Source organism: Solanum stenotomum, unplaced genomic scaffold (assembly GCF_019186545.1).
Source record: "Solanum stenotomum isolate F172 unplaced genomic scaffold, ASM1918654v1 scaffold11069, whole genome shotgun sequence".
NCBI lineage: Eukaryota > Viridiplantae > Streptophyta > Magnoliopsida > Solanales > Solanaceae > Solanum > Solanum stenotomum.
Window position 1 is genome coordinate 184,834 of NW_026021380.1, and position 18,005 is coordinate 202,838.

Sequence of the window (18,005 nt, forward strand, 5' to 3'; positions counted from 1 at the left end):
CACATACATGATATTTATCTGGTTATTTATGCTAAGACAACATTTAGGTGGTATTTATTTCATTTTAAAATAATTTTAAAGGTTAATAGAACCCTAAAATTCACTGAAATTTTGGGTATAGTTCGAGTGAGTATTATGTCTAATCCCGATTATATTTAAAGGTATTTTAATTTTCTAAATCAATGTAATACTAAAAAACAAATATTCAACATTATTGTCATTCTGTTGAATTATTATTTTTTTTGTTAGGATTAGTATTGATTTGATCTTGAATTGAGCTTTATTAGAGTTACTAATATTTATAGACTATAACCTTTATTGGACCATTCAAAATTCTAAGTCTAAAAAAACTTGAAAAAATATGTTAAAAGATAAAAATTATGAAAAAATATAAGAAATATTTAGAAATTATATCAAAGTAAATATTTTTTATGTATAAAGTAAAACTTAAAATTATATATATACAATGTCGGGTTAGTTTGATTTCAGATTTTTTCCAATCCACTTATAGTCGAATTTTTTTCTCTAATACCAAAACAAGTCAAACCAAACCATTAATCAATTTTTTTCCCAATTTAACTCAATTTATGATTTAATTTAATTTTCGATTTGAGTTTGTACACCGATTCTTCTATACTTTTCTGGAAGGTTTCTTTGAAGTTTGAGTAGATCACTAGTGACTAGACTATCAATTTCACGTCTATTTGAATTCAATTATTGGTAACCCAATCACGTGGGCTGGCTGCTAAGAGAATGGGAAAACTTGAAGTAAATTTTTTTTTTTTTTAGTTATATACAAGTTATTGAATTTTCTTAACATAAATTCTATTATCGTGACAAATGGAGTCCAAATTTATTTTAAGTCACTTGTTCAAATCTTAGCCATGACACAAAAGTAATATTCTGAATTTCTTCATATGAATTTCTGATTAAACACGATATACAATATGCCAATACATTTTCCAAATAATATTCTACAAATCAAATATCAATTCAAGACTACAACAAGTAAAGTCTTACCACCAGAATAGCCTAGACCTAAACTCACCAAAATAAGTCGATACTATTGACCAACAATCACGCATCCATTCAAAATCATTGAATGTGAAGAATCGTACAAAACCAAGTGGCAAAGACTCAATCTTAGTCCTATCAATTCATATTCATGCAATAGATATGTCCCAATGATGTTAATTATATGTGTCACCATCGTAAATTTTCCCTATAAATAGACAACTTTGGTACTCTAAGTTAATATCATTCCACAAAAATTGAATCTATTGTGTTTAGTTCCATCAAGAAAACATGGTTTACTCTTCTTCCTATCTTCCATTGCTATTATTCACTCTTTTCCAATTAATTGTAATTCAAAACCATTTGTTTTGCAAAGCTGATCCTACTGATGGTTTCACTCCCATATCTATTAGCCAAGGCAATTTCGAAATTCAAAAGCCTTATGATGTGCCTGTGAATCAAAGGTATTCCTTCATTGATGGAGTACACAAATTTTGGGTTTACAAGACTGACAAGCCTCATACTACCTCTAGCCAAACAAAACCCCGTTCTGAAATTCGTATAACGGTAAAGTTCAAAGAAAAATTCATCAATTTTTTCAATTACTTGTGTATTGGTTTAATTTCAAGTTAGTTGTGGTCGATTATATTGTCAATTACTATGTCATCATAACATGACATAGTATTTTGTTTCAATGGTCAGATTTTGACTCAATCGACTAGGTATTCATGTGTCTCATTTGTACATCACAATCCTCTAGCTCTGACTCCATCTTTGTTGACTAGATCGATCGAGTCACAATTAGACCATTGGAGCATATAACCTTTAGTTCACAAGAATTTTTTATCGACCTAATTGAGATCACTACTAGAAAATAAGAAATTAGCAACATACAGATTTTGTAGCTATTATATGTTCTCTTGTAGTGAAAGTATCTAATAATTATTAATGTTATTATATAGGGGAATGATTATTCATCAGGTGTTCGACAATTTGAGGGATATTTCTATGTGCCAAGTGGTTCATCTGGTGTGTCAATAATGCAAGTATTTGGAGCATCACCATCATCCACAACTTTAATGTTAAGAGTTTATGATGGAACTCTCTATTACTATAGAGAAAAAGTTATTGAATCAAATATTTACAATAGATGGATCAGACTAAATGTGATTCATGATGTTGGTGCAAGTAAATTAAAGGTTTATATTAATGGAGTTCTCAAGCATGAACCATCAGGAAGAGGTGGAGACCACCATTATTTCAAATTTGGAGTTTATACACAAGATAATGAGTCTGATCGAATGGAGTCTCGTTGGAGAGGGATTAAACTTTTCAAGAAATAAACATCTATCACTTGTAGTGTCTTAACATGATCGAGCGGACTAGCTCTATATGAATCATGAAACTTATAANATCGATACAAAAATAATATATTGTTGACGATCTTTGGTACAATAAAAAAAAAATATGACATCTGAATTCTACATCTATTAAAAACATGATAATGTAAGAGTTAATTTTGAAGCAATGAAATGATTCTTCTCGACAAGCTTAAAGTTTTTTGGACCCTTAGTCCAGAGTACAAACACTAGAAAATGTCACACGTTTAAAAATTAATGGGTGTTGTACCTTAAACTCCAATATTATCGGACATTTTGATACACTTAACATATCTTATATTAAGATCACAAGTCAAAAATCTTTATTATATTCTAGAACTTCGGATCAAATCGTAACAAGACAAATAAATTGAAACACACGGAATAAATGTAATTGTCACACATCATATAATTTCCTATTGCAAACATTCCAAAAATTTTCCCCTATAATAGACAACTTAGGTACTCAAGCTAATATCATTCCACAAAAAATGAATCTATTGTATTGAGTTCCATCAAGAAATTAAAATATGATTTTTTTCGACCTTGGGATCATTTTATCCGGAGTCTCTTCAGAGGACTAATATAACTAAGTTTTTATTTTTATTTTTTATGCTAGCTAATCGTCAACTTACTATAATTATCATATAATTTATTCATTGAAAAATCCCTTCAAAGGGTTAATATAACTAAGATTTTTTTTAATAATGGCTAGTCATCAGTTTACTACAACTCTCATATCAATCCCATGTTCATAAGCCATTGTCCATTACTAACACACACACACATAAACACGCACACTCACTAACACTACAAGAAAACAAGAAATTAGCAATAGACAGAATTTTGTAGCTAAACAACAAAAAATCTATGGTAATTCAATTTAGCTACGAATTAGCGACGGATAACAAGAAAATTCGATTAGCTAGGANACATAAACACGCACACTCACTAACACTACAAGAAAACAAGAAATTAGCAATAGATAGAATTTTGTAGCTAAACAACAAAAAATCTATGTTAATTCAATTTAGCTACGAATTAGCGACGGATAACAAGAAAATTCGATTAGCTAGGAGAAATTAAATCCCATGTTAATCCAATTTACCTACAGATTAGTGATGGATTATGAGAAAAATCAGTTACTTAAGAGCTTTATAACACGAATTATGTAGAAATTATCGATAAATTCCATAGCTATTACATGTTTTCTTATAGCGAAAGTATCTAATATTTTAGTCATGATTATTGTTTGATTGATTTATTATTAATAATATTAGATAGGGGGAATGATTATTCATTTGGTATTTGGCAATTTGAGGAAAATTTCTATGTCCCAAGTGATTCATCTGGTATGTCAATATTGCAAATATTTGGAGGATCACCATTAGGCACAACTTTAATGTTAAAAGAGTTTATGATGGAAACCTCTATTACTATAAAAAAAAGTTATTGAAACAAATATTTATAATAAATGGTATAGAGTAAATGTGATTCAATCATGATGGTGAAAGTAAATTAAAAGTTTATATTAATGGAAATTTCAAGCATGAAGCATCAGGAAGAGGTGGAAACCAACATTATTTTAAATTTGGAGTTTATACACAGGATAATGAGTCTAATTATATGGAGTCTCGTTGGAGTTCGATTAAACTTAACAAAAAATAAGCACTGATTACCTTGGTGTTTTATCATGATCAAGAGGACTAGCTCTATATGGATCATGAAACATATACAATCTTGTTTATGTAATTTCATTTCATTAAGAAATATGATGTATTAAGACAAATATCATCCTCTTAGATTTATATGATCATGAGGTTAAGTTGAATAAGTTATAAAGATAAATGAAACAAGCTTCAATTAATCTTGCCTACATAGAAGTCCCAAGTTTTCATACAATCAATATTATATCTACCACTACAAAAAAAACCCAAATTGCCAACAAATTTTACTAACAACTTAAGTTGGTTAGTATTCTACTAACAAATTACCAACATATTTCTAACCGAATTATATTTTAAAACTTAACAACGAAATTCTAACATATTACCAACCAAAATCTTACTAACCAAGTATTTTAGTTGGTAAATACGGCGGAAAAAAATGGCGCCAAATTTAGCAACATTCTATCAATGGATTACCAACTGAAATATTACTAACGCACACCTTTTGTTGGTAATATTACCAACAAAGTATATATTGGTTGGTAAATATGACAAAAAATAGTTTATATAATTTATTAACATATTACCAATGAATTACTAACCAAACATTTACCAACGGCAAGATTGTGTTGCTAAATTTACCAACCAAATATAAATGTATTGATAAATTAGTAACGAAATGTAATTTGTTGGTAAACTTGCCAACCAATATCTAATTAGTTGGAAACTTTGCAGACAAATATAGATTGTAGTTAGTAAATTACTAACATCATTATAATAGTTGGTAATATACCAACCGATCATTAATCCATTGGTAAAATTTACCAACATATTAATTATTAGTTGGTAATATTACATATGAATGTTTAGTTGAATTGTAACTATTACCAATTGTGATAAAATTTATTCGTAAATTATTAATTACTAACTTATATTTGAATAGTTGGTAAATTTACCAATTGAAGTTAAATTTTTTGGTAAATCAACGGCTAGTGTTAAGGCTTTCATATTCAGTTTGTGTCGTTAGGCGTTTTAACTTTTAACTTTTAGCCAAAACTTGACTTTGGTCAATATTTTATGTAAACGTACTCAGATTAGAACTCTATCAGTGTCATTAGCTTCGAAAGGTCATTTTTGATCTAACAGGAAGGTTGGTTCAAGTTTTGAGGCTTCCATTTTTTGTTTGTGCCGTTAGGTGTTTTAAATCTTATGTTTTGGTCAATATTTTTGTGAACATGCTCAGATGAGAATTCCATTAGCGTAATTAACTCCAAAGGTCATTTTTTATCTATTAGGATGGTTGGTTCGGATTTTGAGGCATTCATTTTTAGTGTGTGCCGTTAGGTGTTTTAACTTATAAATTTTGGCCAAAATTTAACTTCGGTCAATATATTTGATAAACGTGCTCAAATAAGAATTTCGTCAGTGCAGTTAGATGCGGAAGGTCATTTTTTATTTAATAAGATAGAGGGTTCGGGTTTTGAGGCTTCCGTTTTTAGTTTGTGCCGTTAGGCATTTTAACTTTAAAGTTTTGGCCAAAATTTCACTTTAGTCAATATTTTTGGTAATCGTGCTCTAATTGAAATTTTGTCACCGCGATTAGCCATATAAGTTCAGTTTTGGTCTCATAGGATGGTTGGTTCGGGTTTTGAGACTTTTATTTTCAGTTTGTGTCGTTAAGCGTTTTAACTTTTAACTTTTGGCTAAAATTTGAATTAGGTCAATTTTTTTGGGAAACATTCTCAAATTTGAATTTCGTCACCGCGGTTAGCTCTGGAAGGTCATTTTTCGTCTAATAGGATGGTTGGTTTGGATTTTGAGGTTTTCATATTCAGTTTGTACCGTTAGGCGTTTTAACTTTTAACTTTTGGCCAAAATTTGACTTTGCTTAACACTGTCAACTTGTACACTACATACATTTAGAAACACATCATGATATAATGATATGTGTCATATTGAGATTAATTTAACTTGTTATCATAGATTTTGCATTGTTTCATTCAAATATGATTTATAAAATTGATATTAATAATTTTGGATTTATATTCGTGCTCTTAGATTTTTAAATGCAATAAATTAATAAATATTTTACTATTGAATAATCATTCAGTTAATAATATTTTGAACATATTGTCAATCAATTAGTAACGTAACATTGAATTTGAATGATATATTACCAACAAACTAACAATCAATTAGTAAATTTATTAGAAAAATAAATAATCATACAAACGTATTTAAAATTTATTACCAAGAAGGGTTGTGGTGGAGTGGTAAGTACTCATTCATCCTTAACCAAGAGGTCTCGGGTTCGATTCCCCTTGGGTACAGAGTCGCCTTTGTTAGGGAGCGCTTTATCCCCCAATGTGGGACTTTCCGGTGTGAATCCGGATTTAGTCGGGCTACAATGTGGGTACCGGACACCGGATGGGAAACCAGGGGACTTTCTCGGCGTGAATCCGGATTTAGTCGGGCTCCAATGTGGGTACCGGACACCGGATGGGAAACCAAAAAAAAAAAAAAGGGTATTTAAAATTTATTGGTAAATTACCAACATAGATTTTCTGTTACTAAAATTGAAAACCAATTACCAATGTATCTTGAAAAGTTTACTATCAACATTTGTTACTATAAAACGGAATCAAATAATAAAGAAAAAAATTGTATTACCAACGGAATCGAATAATAAAGAAAAAAATTTACTAACTCCTTTTCAATTCGTTAGTAAAGGTACTAACGATATACTAACCAAAAATTAGTTGGTGAATTTACCAACGGAAATTTCAGGGCCATGTTTCAAAATTTTGTAACAACATCTTTGGGTGTTTACCAACTGATTTTTGGTTGGTAAGTTTACCAACAAATTAAAATCGGTTGGTAATATTTACCGACGAGCCTTTTAGCAACGGATTAATATAAGTTGGGATTTGGTTGGTAACTCAATTTGCCAACCAATTTGATCAATTTACCAACGAATTTTTTTGTTGGTAATTGGGGTTCCTTTTGTAGTGTACCCTACATATTGACGGTTGATTGTTGACCATTGATCATTCTAACATACAGGCTCATATGAAAATGACATAATATAATAAATCACTTGAGAAATAAGAATAATTTATTGAAATATCAATCTCATCTTTATTAGCTACTATTTAACTTTTAAGAAAGATAAATTGATTTTTAACAATCATATAAATTACCTATTTCTTAATGAGGCTTTCAGCAACGTTTGACATTATTAGTAGATCGAATTGTTTCCTACTTCTATCTAACATTTCAGGTGTCGTCTTGCTACCAAGTGCATTCTGACAATCACTCACAAATCTAGGACACTTTGGAAGGTCATTTTCCAAGGCAACATAATTCTTGTTAGCTAATGATTGAGCAGCATCTTGGAGAATGGTTATCATCAATCCATAACCTACATCACAGATAGCATACAAGTCTTGTGTCACTTTGTCTTTTGCGGCTGCTTTAGCGGCCACTATGAAAGCATGGTTGTTGTTAGCATTTTGTAATGATTGTGCAATAGCAGCTCGTGTTACTTCTTCAGGAACATATGGATGGGCTAAAATTTGTCTGAAAGTGGTTAAGCAAAACGGAGGATCTTGTACTTGTCTACATATACCTGCTATTAATGCCTCGTCTGCACTGATGTCACATAAAGAGGTTTGAAAGTTGAAAATGTTTGCAACAAGTACTAAAGGAAGAAAGTATGAAGTAAAAAGAGAGGCCATTTTAATTTCTTCAATAATTGTTACTCTGATTGTTGAAGTGAATGCAGGTGAATATATACCTATATATAGGGATGCCATTGAAGCAAAATAGGAATAAACATAAATTTTCTTACCTTATTATCTACTTCAAGTATCTTTGACATATATAGAAATAATGTTAAGTTATATTCTTCTTCAGCTTCCAATCATATTTATAAATTTTGGTATATTTCTTCTTAACTAATTAAGTTATTTCCTCATTTGTACATTTCCACACCCATTCACCTTATGTGTAGTCAATAGTGAAACAAATTTAGTAAAAGCATAATAATTACTGACAAAAGTATTTTAAGTTTTTTTTCTTCAAAAATACTTTTATCTTGGGCATATTCCATTTATTATATTTTACTTGGGTTTTATCAGCTATAGTTGTATAAAATAATAATAGTCAAACTTAAGTTTTAACATGAAATTTGACCAAATATATAATTCATTGGTATCATATATGACCTATAAATCTAGTCAAAGGGACACATGGAATTTGGGCTATGATCTTGAGAATAAAATTTCTTTTGTTTATTGCTTTTAGATATTTTACTTTATTAGCTGTTTTTCTGAAGTGGGCTTAAGCGATTTGGGCTAACTCACAATCTATATTGCATGTTTTACTTGAATAAAATATGATCCAATGGGTCTTTGATTAAAAAAAATAACTTACATAAATCTCATAGTGTAAGACCTAAATTACATCTTATCCATACACTTTTTATTTTACAAAAATCCCTTAAAATATCAGTCATACGGATACATAAGTTTCATCCGAATATATTAATTGTGATACATTATAAAACTTGTATGTTGCTCTTAATATGGAATATTAGCGTAAAATTGATTTTCTTTCCAACAAATCACGCATAACTAATTGATATCAATCCATTCCAATCTAACACCTCACCTTTTGAAAGAGCTAAAAAGAGTTAGAATTGGAAATAATCATTTTAGGAAAGGATGAAAATCTGGAAATTTGTTAAGTTATGTTAAGTTTGAGTTTTTAGTCAACTTCAAACAACCATAATTCCTAGCTCAGGATGAGTTAGGTGTCTTCCAGATACCGTAGGAAATATCTTGGAATTATCTTTCCAACGCTTTCGAGTTTATGCGATTTCGAGTTTGTATGAGTGAAATATGGCCATTTGAAGTTGAGTTGTTCAAGTAAGAAAAGTCTAAATCGGATTTTGGAAGGGTGTTTTAGTCTTTTCCTTACCCAATTAATTTAATTTGTTGTTAGGATTTTATTTGGGGTCTAATATGATATTGATCAGTTTAGAAAATTGGAAGTTGACGCTAGGGCTTGGAGAAAAGAGAAAAAAGGAGAAAGTAGAAGAAAAGTCAAGATTCATCAAGAACGTTCAAGTTTGGTTGTCGATTTCGCCAAGGATTCAATCCTACGAGGTATGTGAGATCACATAGCATTGGGTTAGTTCACCCATGCTCCAGTCATGATTTAGTTCAGCGAAGTTATAATGTTTTGAAAGCAAATCCTATGAGTTATCGATGTAAATTCGTTTGAAATCTTGTGGGTTCTTGTTGTTGAAGTTTCCTGAGGTTGATTCATGTGATTAGGTGTGAATTTGAGTTGGATCTTGCAAATATTGATGATTTAAATGTTCCTAAGCGTTTGGGGAAAGAACTAAGTCGAAATAGGAGGTTTAGAGTTGAAAAACAAAGAAGAAAAGTCGAAGTGTACCTGGGCAGGGGACTGGGGGGCCGCCCTAGCCATAGCGCCCCAACTGGGGCTCTAATGTTTGACTTATAGGGCACCGCACCAGCCAGACCACCCCAAGTCCCCCTCTGAAGTTTTAAGGCTGGCGCCCCGCTCCTCTCAGAGCGCCAGAGACGCCAATTCTTCCCATTTCCTCCCTTCTTTCCGTACTAGTTCCTTAGCATCGTACCTATGTTTCCTAGTTGATTCCGACAATGTAAGGTACGTCTAAACATCATGAAATATTACATAAACATGAGATCATGAACCTTGAATCCATAATTCAATTCAAGGAAAGTTAAGAGTCAAGTCAAGAAGTTAAGAATCAAGTCAAGAGAGTTTATAAGAGTTTTTCAAAGTCTTTTACAAACGTTTTAACTTTGTTTTATGACTTAAGTTTTGAGTTGAGTAAAGAGTAAGAGTAAAAGTTCATTTCTTCAAAGAATATATGGGAACTAAGTATTCCCAAAAGAGTAAAGGTTTTCACATTTGAGTAAGAAAGGGAACATCGATTTCCAAGAGAGCTTTTAAGCTAAGTTTTGAGTAATTATCTCAAACCAAAGAAAGAGTTTTGTTTTTTAAAAAACACATGAGCTAAGTACATTTTGGAAGTAGTATTGAGCACCGATATGGGGACGCAAGTTCATAATAACTCAAGTCACCATAAACCATGTATCCATCATGGGTAGTAAATGATCATACTTTTTAGATGATTCCTTAGTCCTTTTTAGCATAGACTAGTGGATCTACTTAGTTAAGGCGTTCTCTATGACGACAAAGTATAGGACAGTTCTAGCAGCGTGGGAAAGATGGTGTATCATCACTTAGACTCATAGTGGTGGTTGTCGGTTAGAGAAACTCCCACAGTATTATATTACTTTATTATATGAGAAAGTTGAATTATTATTGCATTTCTTTAACAAACTAAGTTACTTTCTACTGTTTTAAAAGCTTTATATATATTGCATGTGTATTGTTGCTTTATATTGAGTTAAGTTATTCATGAGTTGAGTAAAGCCAATGTAAGTGTTCCTTTCAGATCCTATTCAAGCTTCGTTATGTTTTAGTATTCCCCTTGCATACTCGTACATTCAATGTATTGACGTCATTTGGTTTGCATCGTTGTTAGGATGGAAAAATAGGTAACCAAGATCATTATCCAACGCCTCGTTGATCCAGTTGAGCACTCAAAGTCAGTTGGTGAGCCTTCTTGCTATCAGGAGGACTCTTTTTTATCTTTTGTTTTAGTTCTCTAGTTGTTAGGATGATCGGGTGTCTTTTCCCGACATCCCTCTTTGTTTTAGAGGCTTCATAGACAGTTAGACAGTTAGTTATGAGTCATTTAACTTTGTATTTCAGATGTTTTGCTATGAGACTTGAATAGCCATATTGGCTAATTAAAAGATTTCTTTTAAAGACATTTAAGTATTTCATAAGTTCCTTATTGAGGTATTTTTGATGTTTAAGTCTTCCGCTGAGTAAGTAAGTCAGGCCAAGGGTTCACTTGGGGCCAACAATGGTTCTCGAGTGTCAGTTCCACCTAGGGTGTAGGCTCGGGGCGTGACAAACTTGGTATCAGAGCACATAGTTCAAGAGTCCTAGGGTGTCTATCAAGCCGTGTCCGTAGAGTCCTAGTTATCAGTGTGAAGCGCGTCATATCTATAATTAGGAGGCTGCGACACTTAAGAAATTTTCTCATTTCTTTCATACCCATTTCGTGCGATAGGGTTCATCTCTATAAAGTCTATTCTAATTCGTGCTTGTGCGTGTTTTTAGGTTAATCATGCCTCCATAAAGAGCTATCAGGGGTCGTCCTGCTAGAATGAATGTTGAGGAGCAGAGGGGTACCTAATGCACCGGAAATGCCACCCCAAGAAGAAGTCACTAATACAGAGTTCAGTGAAGCGATTTGAATGTTAAGCCAAGTTGTGACTAACCAGGTCGGGCAATAAAGAGGAGCTAGACAGGAAGTGACTGATACTTCGAGGATCCGAGAGTTATTAAGGATGAATCCTCCAAGTTTTACTGGTTCAAGCACTATCGAGGATCCAGAGAGTTTTGTTGAGGAACTGAAAAAGGTATTTGAGGTTATGCATGTTGCCGATGCTTAGCAAGTAGAACTAGCTGCATATCAACTGAAGAATATTCCTAGGACTTGGTTTGACCAGTGGAAGAAGGGTAAAGCTGAGGGAGCACCACTTGCGAGTTGGGCTTGTTTTGAGGAGGCCTTCTTGGGACGTTTCTTTCCACAAGAATTGAGAGAGGCCAAGGTACGAGAGTTTATCACCCTTAAGCAAGATCCAATAAGTGTTCATGAGTATGGGTTGAAGTTCACCTAACTATCTTGTTATGTTCCGGAGATGGTTGCGGATATGAGGAGTAGAATGAGTTTGTTTGTTGTCGGGCTGTCGAGTAAGGAAGGTAAGGTTGCAATGCTAATAGGTGACATGGATATAACAAGGTTGATGGTCTATGTGCAGCAGGTTGAGGAAGAGAAGTTGAGGGATTGAGAGGAATTCAGAAATAAGAAGGCAAAGACGTCAGGGAATGAGTCCGGGCAACAAAGAAATAATGAGAACCGATCTTATTTCCAACAAAATAAAAACGGACCTACTCCATCATCTGCTAGTTTACCTTCATCCAGAAACAAAGGTGAGTACAATAGTCAGAATTCACAGCATTTCAGAGCTAGACCTACACAGTCTCAGGGTAGTGTGGCACAAAGAGGTAATTGGGCTCCTGTATTTGCTAACTGTGGTAGAACTTACCCAGGTAAGTGTCACGATGGTTCCACAGGTTGTTTTAAGTGTGGACAAGAGGGTCACTTCATGAAAGAGTGCCGTAAGAATCGGCAAGGTAATGGAAATCAGGGAAATAGGGACCAATATTCATCAATTGTTCCACGAGACAGGGTTGCACTTAGAGGAGCTACTTTTGGTACTGGCAGAGGAGAAAAATGCCTTTATGCGATCACTAGTCATCAAGAGCAAGAAAATTCTCCAGATGTTGTCACTGGTATGATCAAAGGCTTTACTCTTGATGTTTACGCTTTGCTAGACCCAGGAGCAAGTTTATTTTTTGTAACCCCTTATGTTGCAAATAATTATGATGTTCTTCATGAAAAACTCTGTGAACCCTTTTGTGTTTCCTCACCTGTTGGGGAGTCTATTCTAGCTGAGCGAGTATATCGTGATTGTGTTATTTCCATTAATCACAAGGACACCATAGCTGATTTAGTCGAATTAGACTTGGTAGATTTTGACGTCATTCTAGGTATGGACTGACTTCATGCATGTTATACCTCAGTTGATTGTAGAACTCGAGTTGTCAAGTTTCAGTTTCCAAATGAGCGAGTCTTAGAGTGGAAAAGTAGTTCAACAACGGGTAAGGGTCATTTTATTTCGTACCTTAAGGCAAGAAATTTAGTTTCTATGGGGTGTGTCTATCACATAGTCAAAGTTAATGACTCTATCAACTTACACTAATTCTCATATAATTTATTCATTGAAAAATCCCTTCAAAGGGTGAATATAACTAAGGTTTTTTTTTTTAATAATGGCTAGTCATTAGTTTACTACAACTGTCACATCAATCCCATGTTCATAAGCCATTGTCCATTACTAACACACACACACATACATAAACACGCACACGCGCTAACACTATAAGAAAATAAGAAATTAGCAATAGACAGAATTTTGTAGCTAAACAACAAAAAATCTATGTTAATTTAATTTAGCTACGAATTAGTGACGGATAACAAGAAAATTCGATTAGCTAGGAGAAATTAAATCCCATGTTAATCCAATTTACCTACGGATTAGTGATGGAATATAAGAAAAATCAGTTACTTAAGAGCTTTATAACGCGGATTATGTAGAAATTATCGATAAATTCCATAGCTATTACATGTTTTCTTATAGTGAAAGTATCTAATATTTTAGTCATGATTATTGTTTGATTGATTTATTATTAATGATATTATATAGGGGGAATGATTATTCATTTGATATTTGGCAATTTGAGGAAAATATCTATGTCCCAAGTGATTCATCTGGTATGTCAATACTGCAAATATTTGGAGGATCACCATTAGGCACAACTTTAATGTTAAGAGTTTATGATGGAAACCTCTATTACTATAAAAAAAAAGTTATTGAAACAAATATTTATAATAAATGGTATAGAGTAAATGTGATTCAATCATGATGGTGCAAGTAAATTAAAAGTTTATATTAATGGAATTTCCAAGCATGAAGCATCAGGAAGAGGTGGAGACCAACATTATTTTAAATTTGGAGTTTATACACAGGATAATGAGTCTAGTTATATGGAGTCTTGTTGGAGTTCGATTAAACTTAACAAAAAATAAGCACCGATTACCTTGGTGTTTTAACATGATCAAGCGGACTAGCTCTATATGGATCATGAAACATATATAATCTTGTTTATGTAATTTGATGTATTAAGACAAATATCATCCTCTTAGATTTATATGATCATGAGGTTAAGTTGAATAAGTTATAAAGATAAATGAAACAAGCTTCAATTAATCTTGCCTACATAGAAGTCCCAAGTTTTCATACAATCAATATTATATCTACCCTACATATTGACGGTTGATTGTTGACCATTGATCATTCTAACATACAGGCTCATATGAAGATGACATAATATAATATATCACTTCAGAAATAAGAATAATTTATTGAAATATCAATCTCATCTTTATTAGCTACTATTTAACTTTTAAGAAAGATAAATTGATTTTTAACAATCATATAAATTACCTATTTCTTAATGAGGCTTTCAGCAACGTTTGACATTATTAGTAGATCGAATTGTTTCCTACTTCTATCTAACATTTCAGGTGTCGTCTTGCTACCAAGTGCATTCTGACAATCACTCACAAATCTAGGACACTTTGGAAGGTCATTTTCCAAGGCAACATAATTCTTGTTAGCTAATGATTGAGCAGCATCTTGGAGAATGGTTATCATCAATCCATAACCTACATCACAGATAGCATACAAGTCTTGTGTCACTTTGTCTTTTGAGGCTGCTTTAGCGGCCACTATGAAAGCATGGTTGTTGTTAGCATTTTGTAATGATTGTGCAATAGCAGCTCGTGTTACTTCTTCAGGAACATATGGATGGGCTAAAATTTGTCTGAAAGTGGTTAAGCAAAACGGAGGATCTTGTACTTGTCTACATATACCTGCTATTAATGCCTCGTCTGCACTGATGTCACATAAAGAGGTTTGAAAGTTGAAAATGTTTGCAACAAGTACTAAAGGAAGAAAGTATGAAGTAAAAAGAGAGGCCATTTTAATTTCTTCAATAATTGTTACTCTGATTGTTGAAGTGAATGCAGGTGAATATATACCTATATATAGGGATGCCATTGAAGCAAAATAGGAATAAACATAAATTTTCTTACCTTATTATCTACTTCAAGTATCTTTGACATATATAGAAATAATGTTAAGTTATATTCTTCTTCAGCTTCCAATCATATTTATAAATTTTGGTATATTTCTTCTTAACTAATTAAGTTATTTCCTCATTTGTACATTTCCACACCCATTCACCTTATGTGTAGTCAATAGTGAAACAAATTTAGTAAAAGCATAATAATTACTGACAAAAGTATTTTAAGTTTTTTTTCTTCAAAAATACTTTTATCTTGGGCATATTCCATTTATTATATTTTACTTGGGTTTTATCAGCTATAGTTGTATAAAATAATAATAGTCAAACTTAAGTTTTAACATGAAATTTGACCAAATATATAATTCATTGGTATCATATATGACCTATAAATCTAGTCAAAGGGACACATGGAATTTGGGCTATGATCTTGAAAATAAAATTTCTTTTGTTTATTGCTTTTAGATATTTTACTTTATTAGCTGTTTTTCTGAAGTGGGCTTAAGTGCTTTGGGCTAACTCACAACCTATATTGCATGTTTTACTTTAATAAAATATGATTCGATGGGTCTTTGATTAAAAAAAATAACTTACATAAATCCCATAGTGTAAGACCTAAATTACATCTTATCCATACTCTTTTTATTTTACAAAAATCCCTTAAAATATCAGTCATTCGGATACATAAGTTTCATCCGAATACATTAATTGTGATACATTATAAAACTTGTCTGTTGCTCTTAATATGGAATATTAGCGTAAAATTGATTTTCTTTCCAACAAATCACGCATAACTAATTGATATCAATCCATTCCAATCTAACACCTCACCTTTTGAAAGAGCTAAAAAGAGTTAGAATTGGAAATAATCATTTTAGGAAAGGATGAAAATCTGGAAATTTGTTAAGTTATGTTAAGTTTGAGTTTTTAGTCAACTTCAAACAACCATAATTCCTAGCTCAGGATGAGTTAGGTGTCTTCCAGATACCGTAGGAAATATCTTGGAATTATCTTTCCAACGCCTCTGAGTTTATGCGATTTCGAGTTTGTATGAGTGAAATATGGCCATTTGAAGTTGAGCTATTCAGGTAAGAAAAGTCTAAATCGGATTTTGGAAAGGTGTTTTAGTCTTTTCCTTACCCAATTAATTTAATTTGTTGTTAGGAGTTTATTTGGGGTCTAATATGATATTGATCGGTTTAGAAAATTGGAAGTTCACTCTAGGGATTGGAGAAAAGAGAAAAGAGGAGAAAGTAGAAGAAAAGTCAAGATTCGTCAAGAACGTTCAAGTTTGGTTGTCGATTTCGCCAAGGATTCAATACTACGAAGTATGTGAGATCACATAGCGTTGGGTTGGTTCACCCACGCTCCAATCATGATTCAATTCAGCTAAGTTATAATGTTTTGAAAGCAAATCCTATGAGTTCTTGATGTAAATTCGTTTGAAATCTTGTGGGTTCTTGTTGTTGAAGTTTCCTAAGGTTGATTCATGTGATTAGGTGTGAATTTGAGTTGAATCTTGCATATATCGATGATTTAAATGTTCCTAAGTGTTTGGGGAAACAACTAAGTCGAAATAAGAGGTTTAGAGTTGAAAAATGAAGAAGAAAAGTTGGAGTGTACCTGGGCAGGGGACTGGGGCGCTGCCCCAGCTATAGCCCCCCAACTGGGGCTCTAATGTTGGACCTGTGGGGCACCGCGCCAGCCAGACCACCCCAAGTCCCCCTCTGAAATCTTAAGGCTGGTGCCTCGCGCCTCTCAAAGCGCCAGGGACGCCAGTTCTTCCCATTTCCCCCCTTCTTTCCGTACTAGTTCCTTACATCGTACCTATGTTTCCTAGTTGATTCCGACAATCTAAGGTACGTCTAAACATCATGAAATATTACATAAACATGAGATCACGAACCTTGAATTCATAATTCAATTCAAGGAAAGTTAAGAGTCAAGTCAAGAAGTTAAGAATCAAGTCAAGAGAGTTTATAAGAGTTTTTCAAAAGTTTTTTACAAACGTTGTAACTTTGTTTTAAGACTTAAGCTTTGAGTTGAGTAAAGAGTAAGAGTAAAAGTTCATTTCTTCAAAGAATATACGGGAACTAAGTATTCCCAAAAGAGTAAAGGTTTTCACATTTGAGTAAGAAAGGGAACACCGATTTCCAAGAGAGCTTTTAAGCTAAGTTTTGAGTAATTATATCGAACCAAAGAAAGAGTTTTGTTTTAAAAACACATGATCTAAGTACAGTTTGGGAGTAGTCTTGAGCACCGATATGGGGACGCGAGTTCATAATAACTCAAGTCACCATAAACCATGTATCCATCATGGGTAGTAAATGATCATACTTTTTAGATGATTCCTTAGTGCTTTTTAGCCTAGACTAGTGGATCTACTTAGTTAAGGCGTTTTATATTTAGTGGATTGATGTGAGACTAAAAATACATATTTTTAATCATTATTTCCTCACATTTATTATTTATATATGTCCTTTATGAGCATGAATTTTATGAATTGTACTAAATGGTATATTTTATTTGTAGGATTAAATTGGTGGAAAAATAAAGAAGTTTGGAGCTAAAACGAATTAAAGATGGAAGGTTGAAGAAGGAAATCAAGCAGACAACTTAATGGATTAAATTGAATAAAATAATATATTTATGTATAAAAGGAAAGGCGCTGCAATTGGAAATTTTCAATTTACCTCTACTGTACACGTCTCACAATGGAAGGCAACAACAGCAAAAGAAAATTGACGCGGACAGCTTCACCGAAAATAAAAAGGAATTCGATTCCTTTTGGTTTTGATTTCCTAATTTAAGATGGACTCAATTATTTTATTTAGGATTTCTATATCTATAAATAGGGCATGAAAAGTTATTCTTGGAGGAAGCCAAGAACCAAGATACAAGACACAATATAAATTTTCTTCTAGCTTAGGAACTTTGGAAGAGCCGCCGTGGAGGCCGGAGAATTGTGGTTTATTCTTTCTTCTCCTTTATTATTTATTTGTATTCGTGATTAATAAAAGATAGTTTAGCTATTGTT

The 18,005-nt window shown here is 32.6% G+C and overlaps 3 protein-coding genes across 3 annotated transcripts; 1 reads left to right on the top strand and 2 right to left on the bottom strand.

Moving 5' to 3' along the window:
• The first annotated feature begins 1,256 nt into the window (after positions 1 to 1,256).
• LOC125849833 (citrate-binding protein-like) lies at positions 1,257 to 2,421 on the top strand. The gene is made up of 2 exons (XM_049529801.1): positions 1,257 to 1,581; positions 1,977 to 2,421. Exons 1-2 carry the CDS (start codon positions 1,306 to 1,308, stop codon positions 2,355 to 2,357), a joined length of 657 nt encoding a protein of 218 aa, XP_049385758.1. The 5' UTR covers positions 1,257 to 1,305; the 3' UTR covers positions 2,358 to 2,421.
• A 4,839-nt stretch (positions 2,422 to 7,260) lies between these two features.
• On the bottom strand, positions 7,261 to 7,797 carry LOC125849810 (uncharacterized). Its single transcript, XM_049529780.1, has one exon. It carries the CDS (start codon positions 7,795 to 7,797, stop codon positions 7,261 to 7,263), a length of 537 nt encoding a protein of 178 aa, XP_049385737.1.
• Positions 7,798 to 14,328: 6,531 nt separating this feature from the next.
• Positions 14,329 to 14,865, bottom strand: LOC125849811 (uncharacterized). The gene has a single exon (XM_049529781.1). The coding sequence runs from the start codon at positions 14,863 to 14,865 to the stop codon at positions 14,329 to 14,331; it is 537 nt and encodes a 178-aa protein (XP_049385738.1).
• Between the last annotated feature and the right edge of the window lie 3,140 nt (positions 14,866 to 18,005).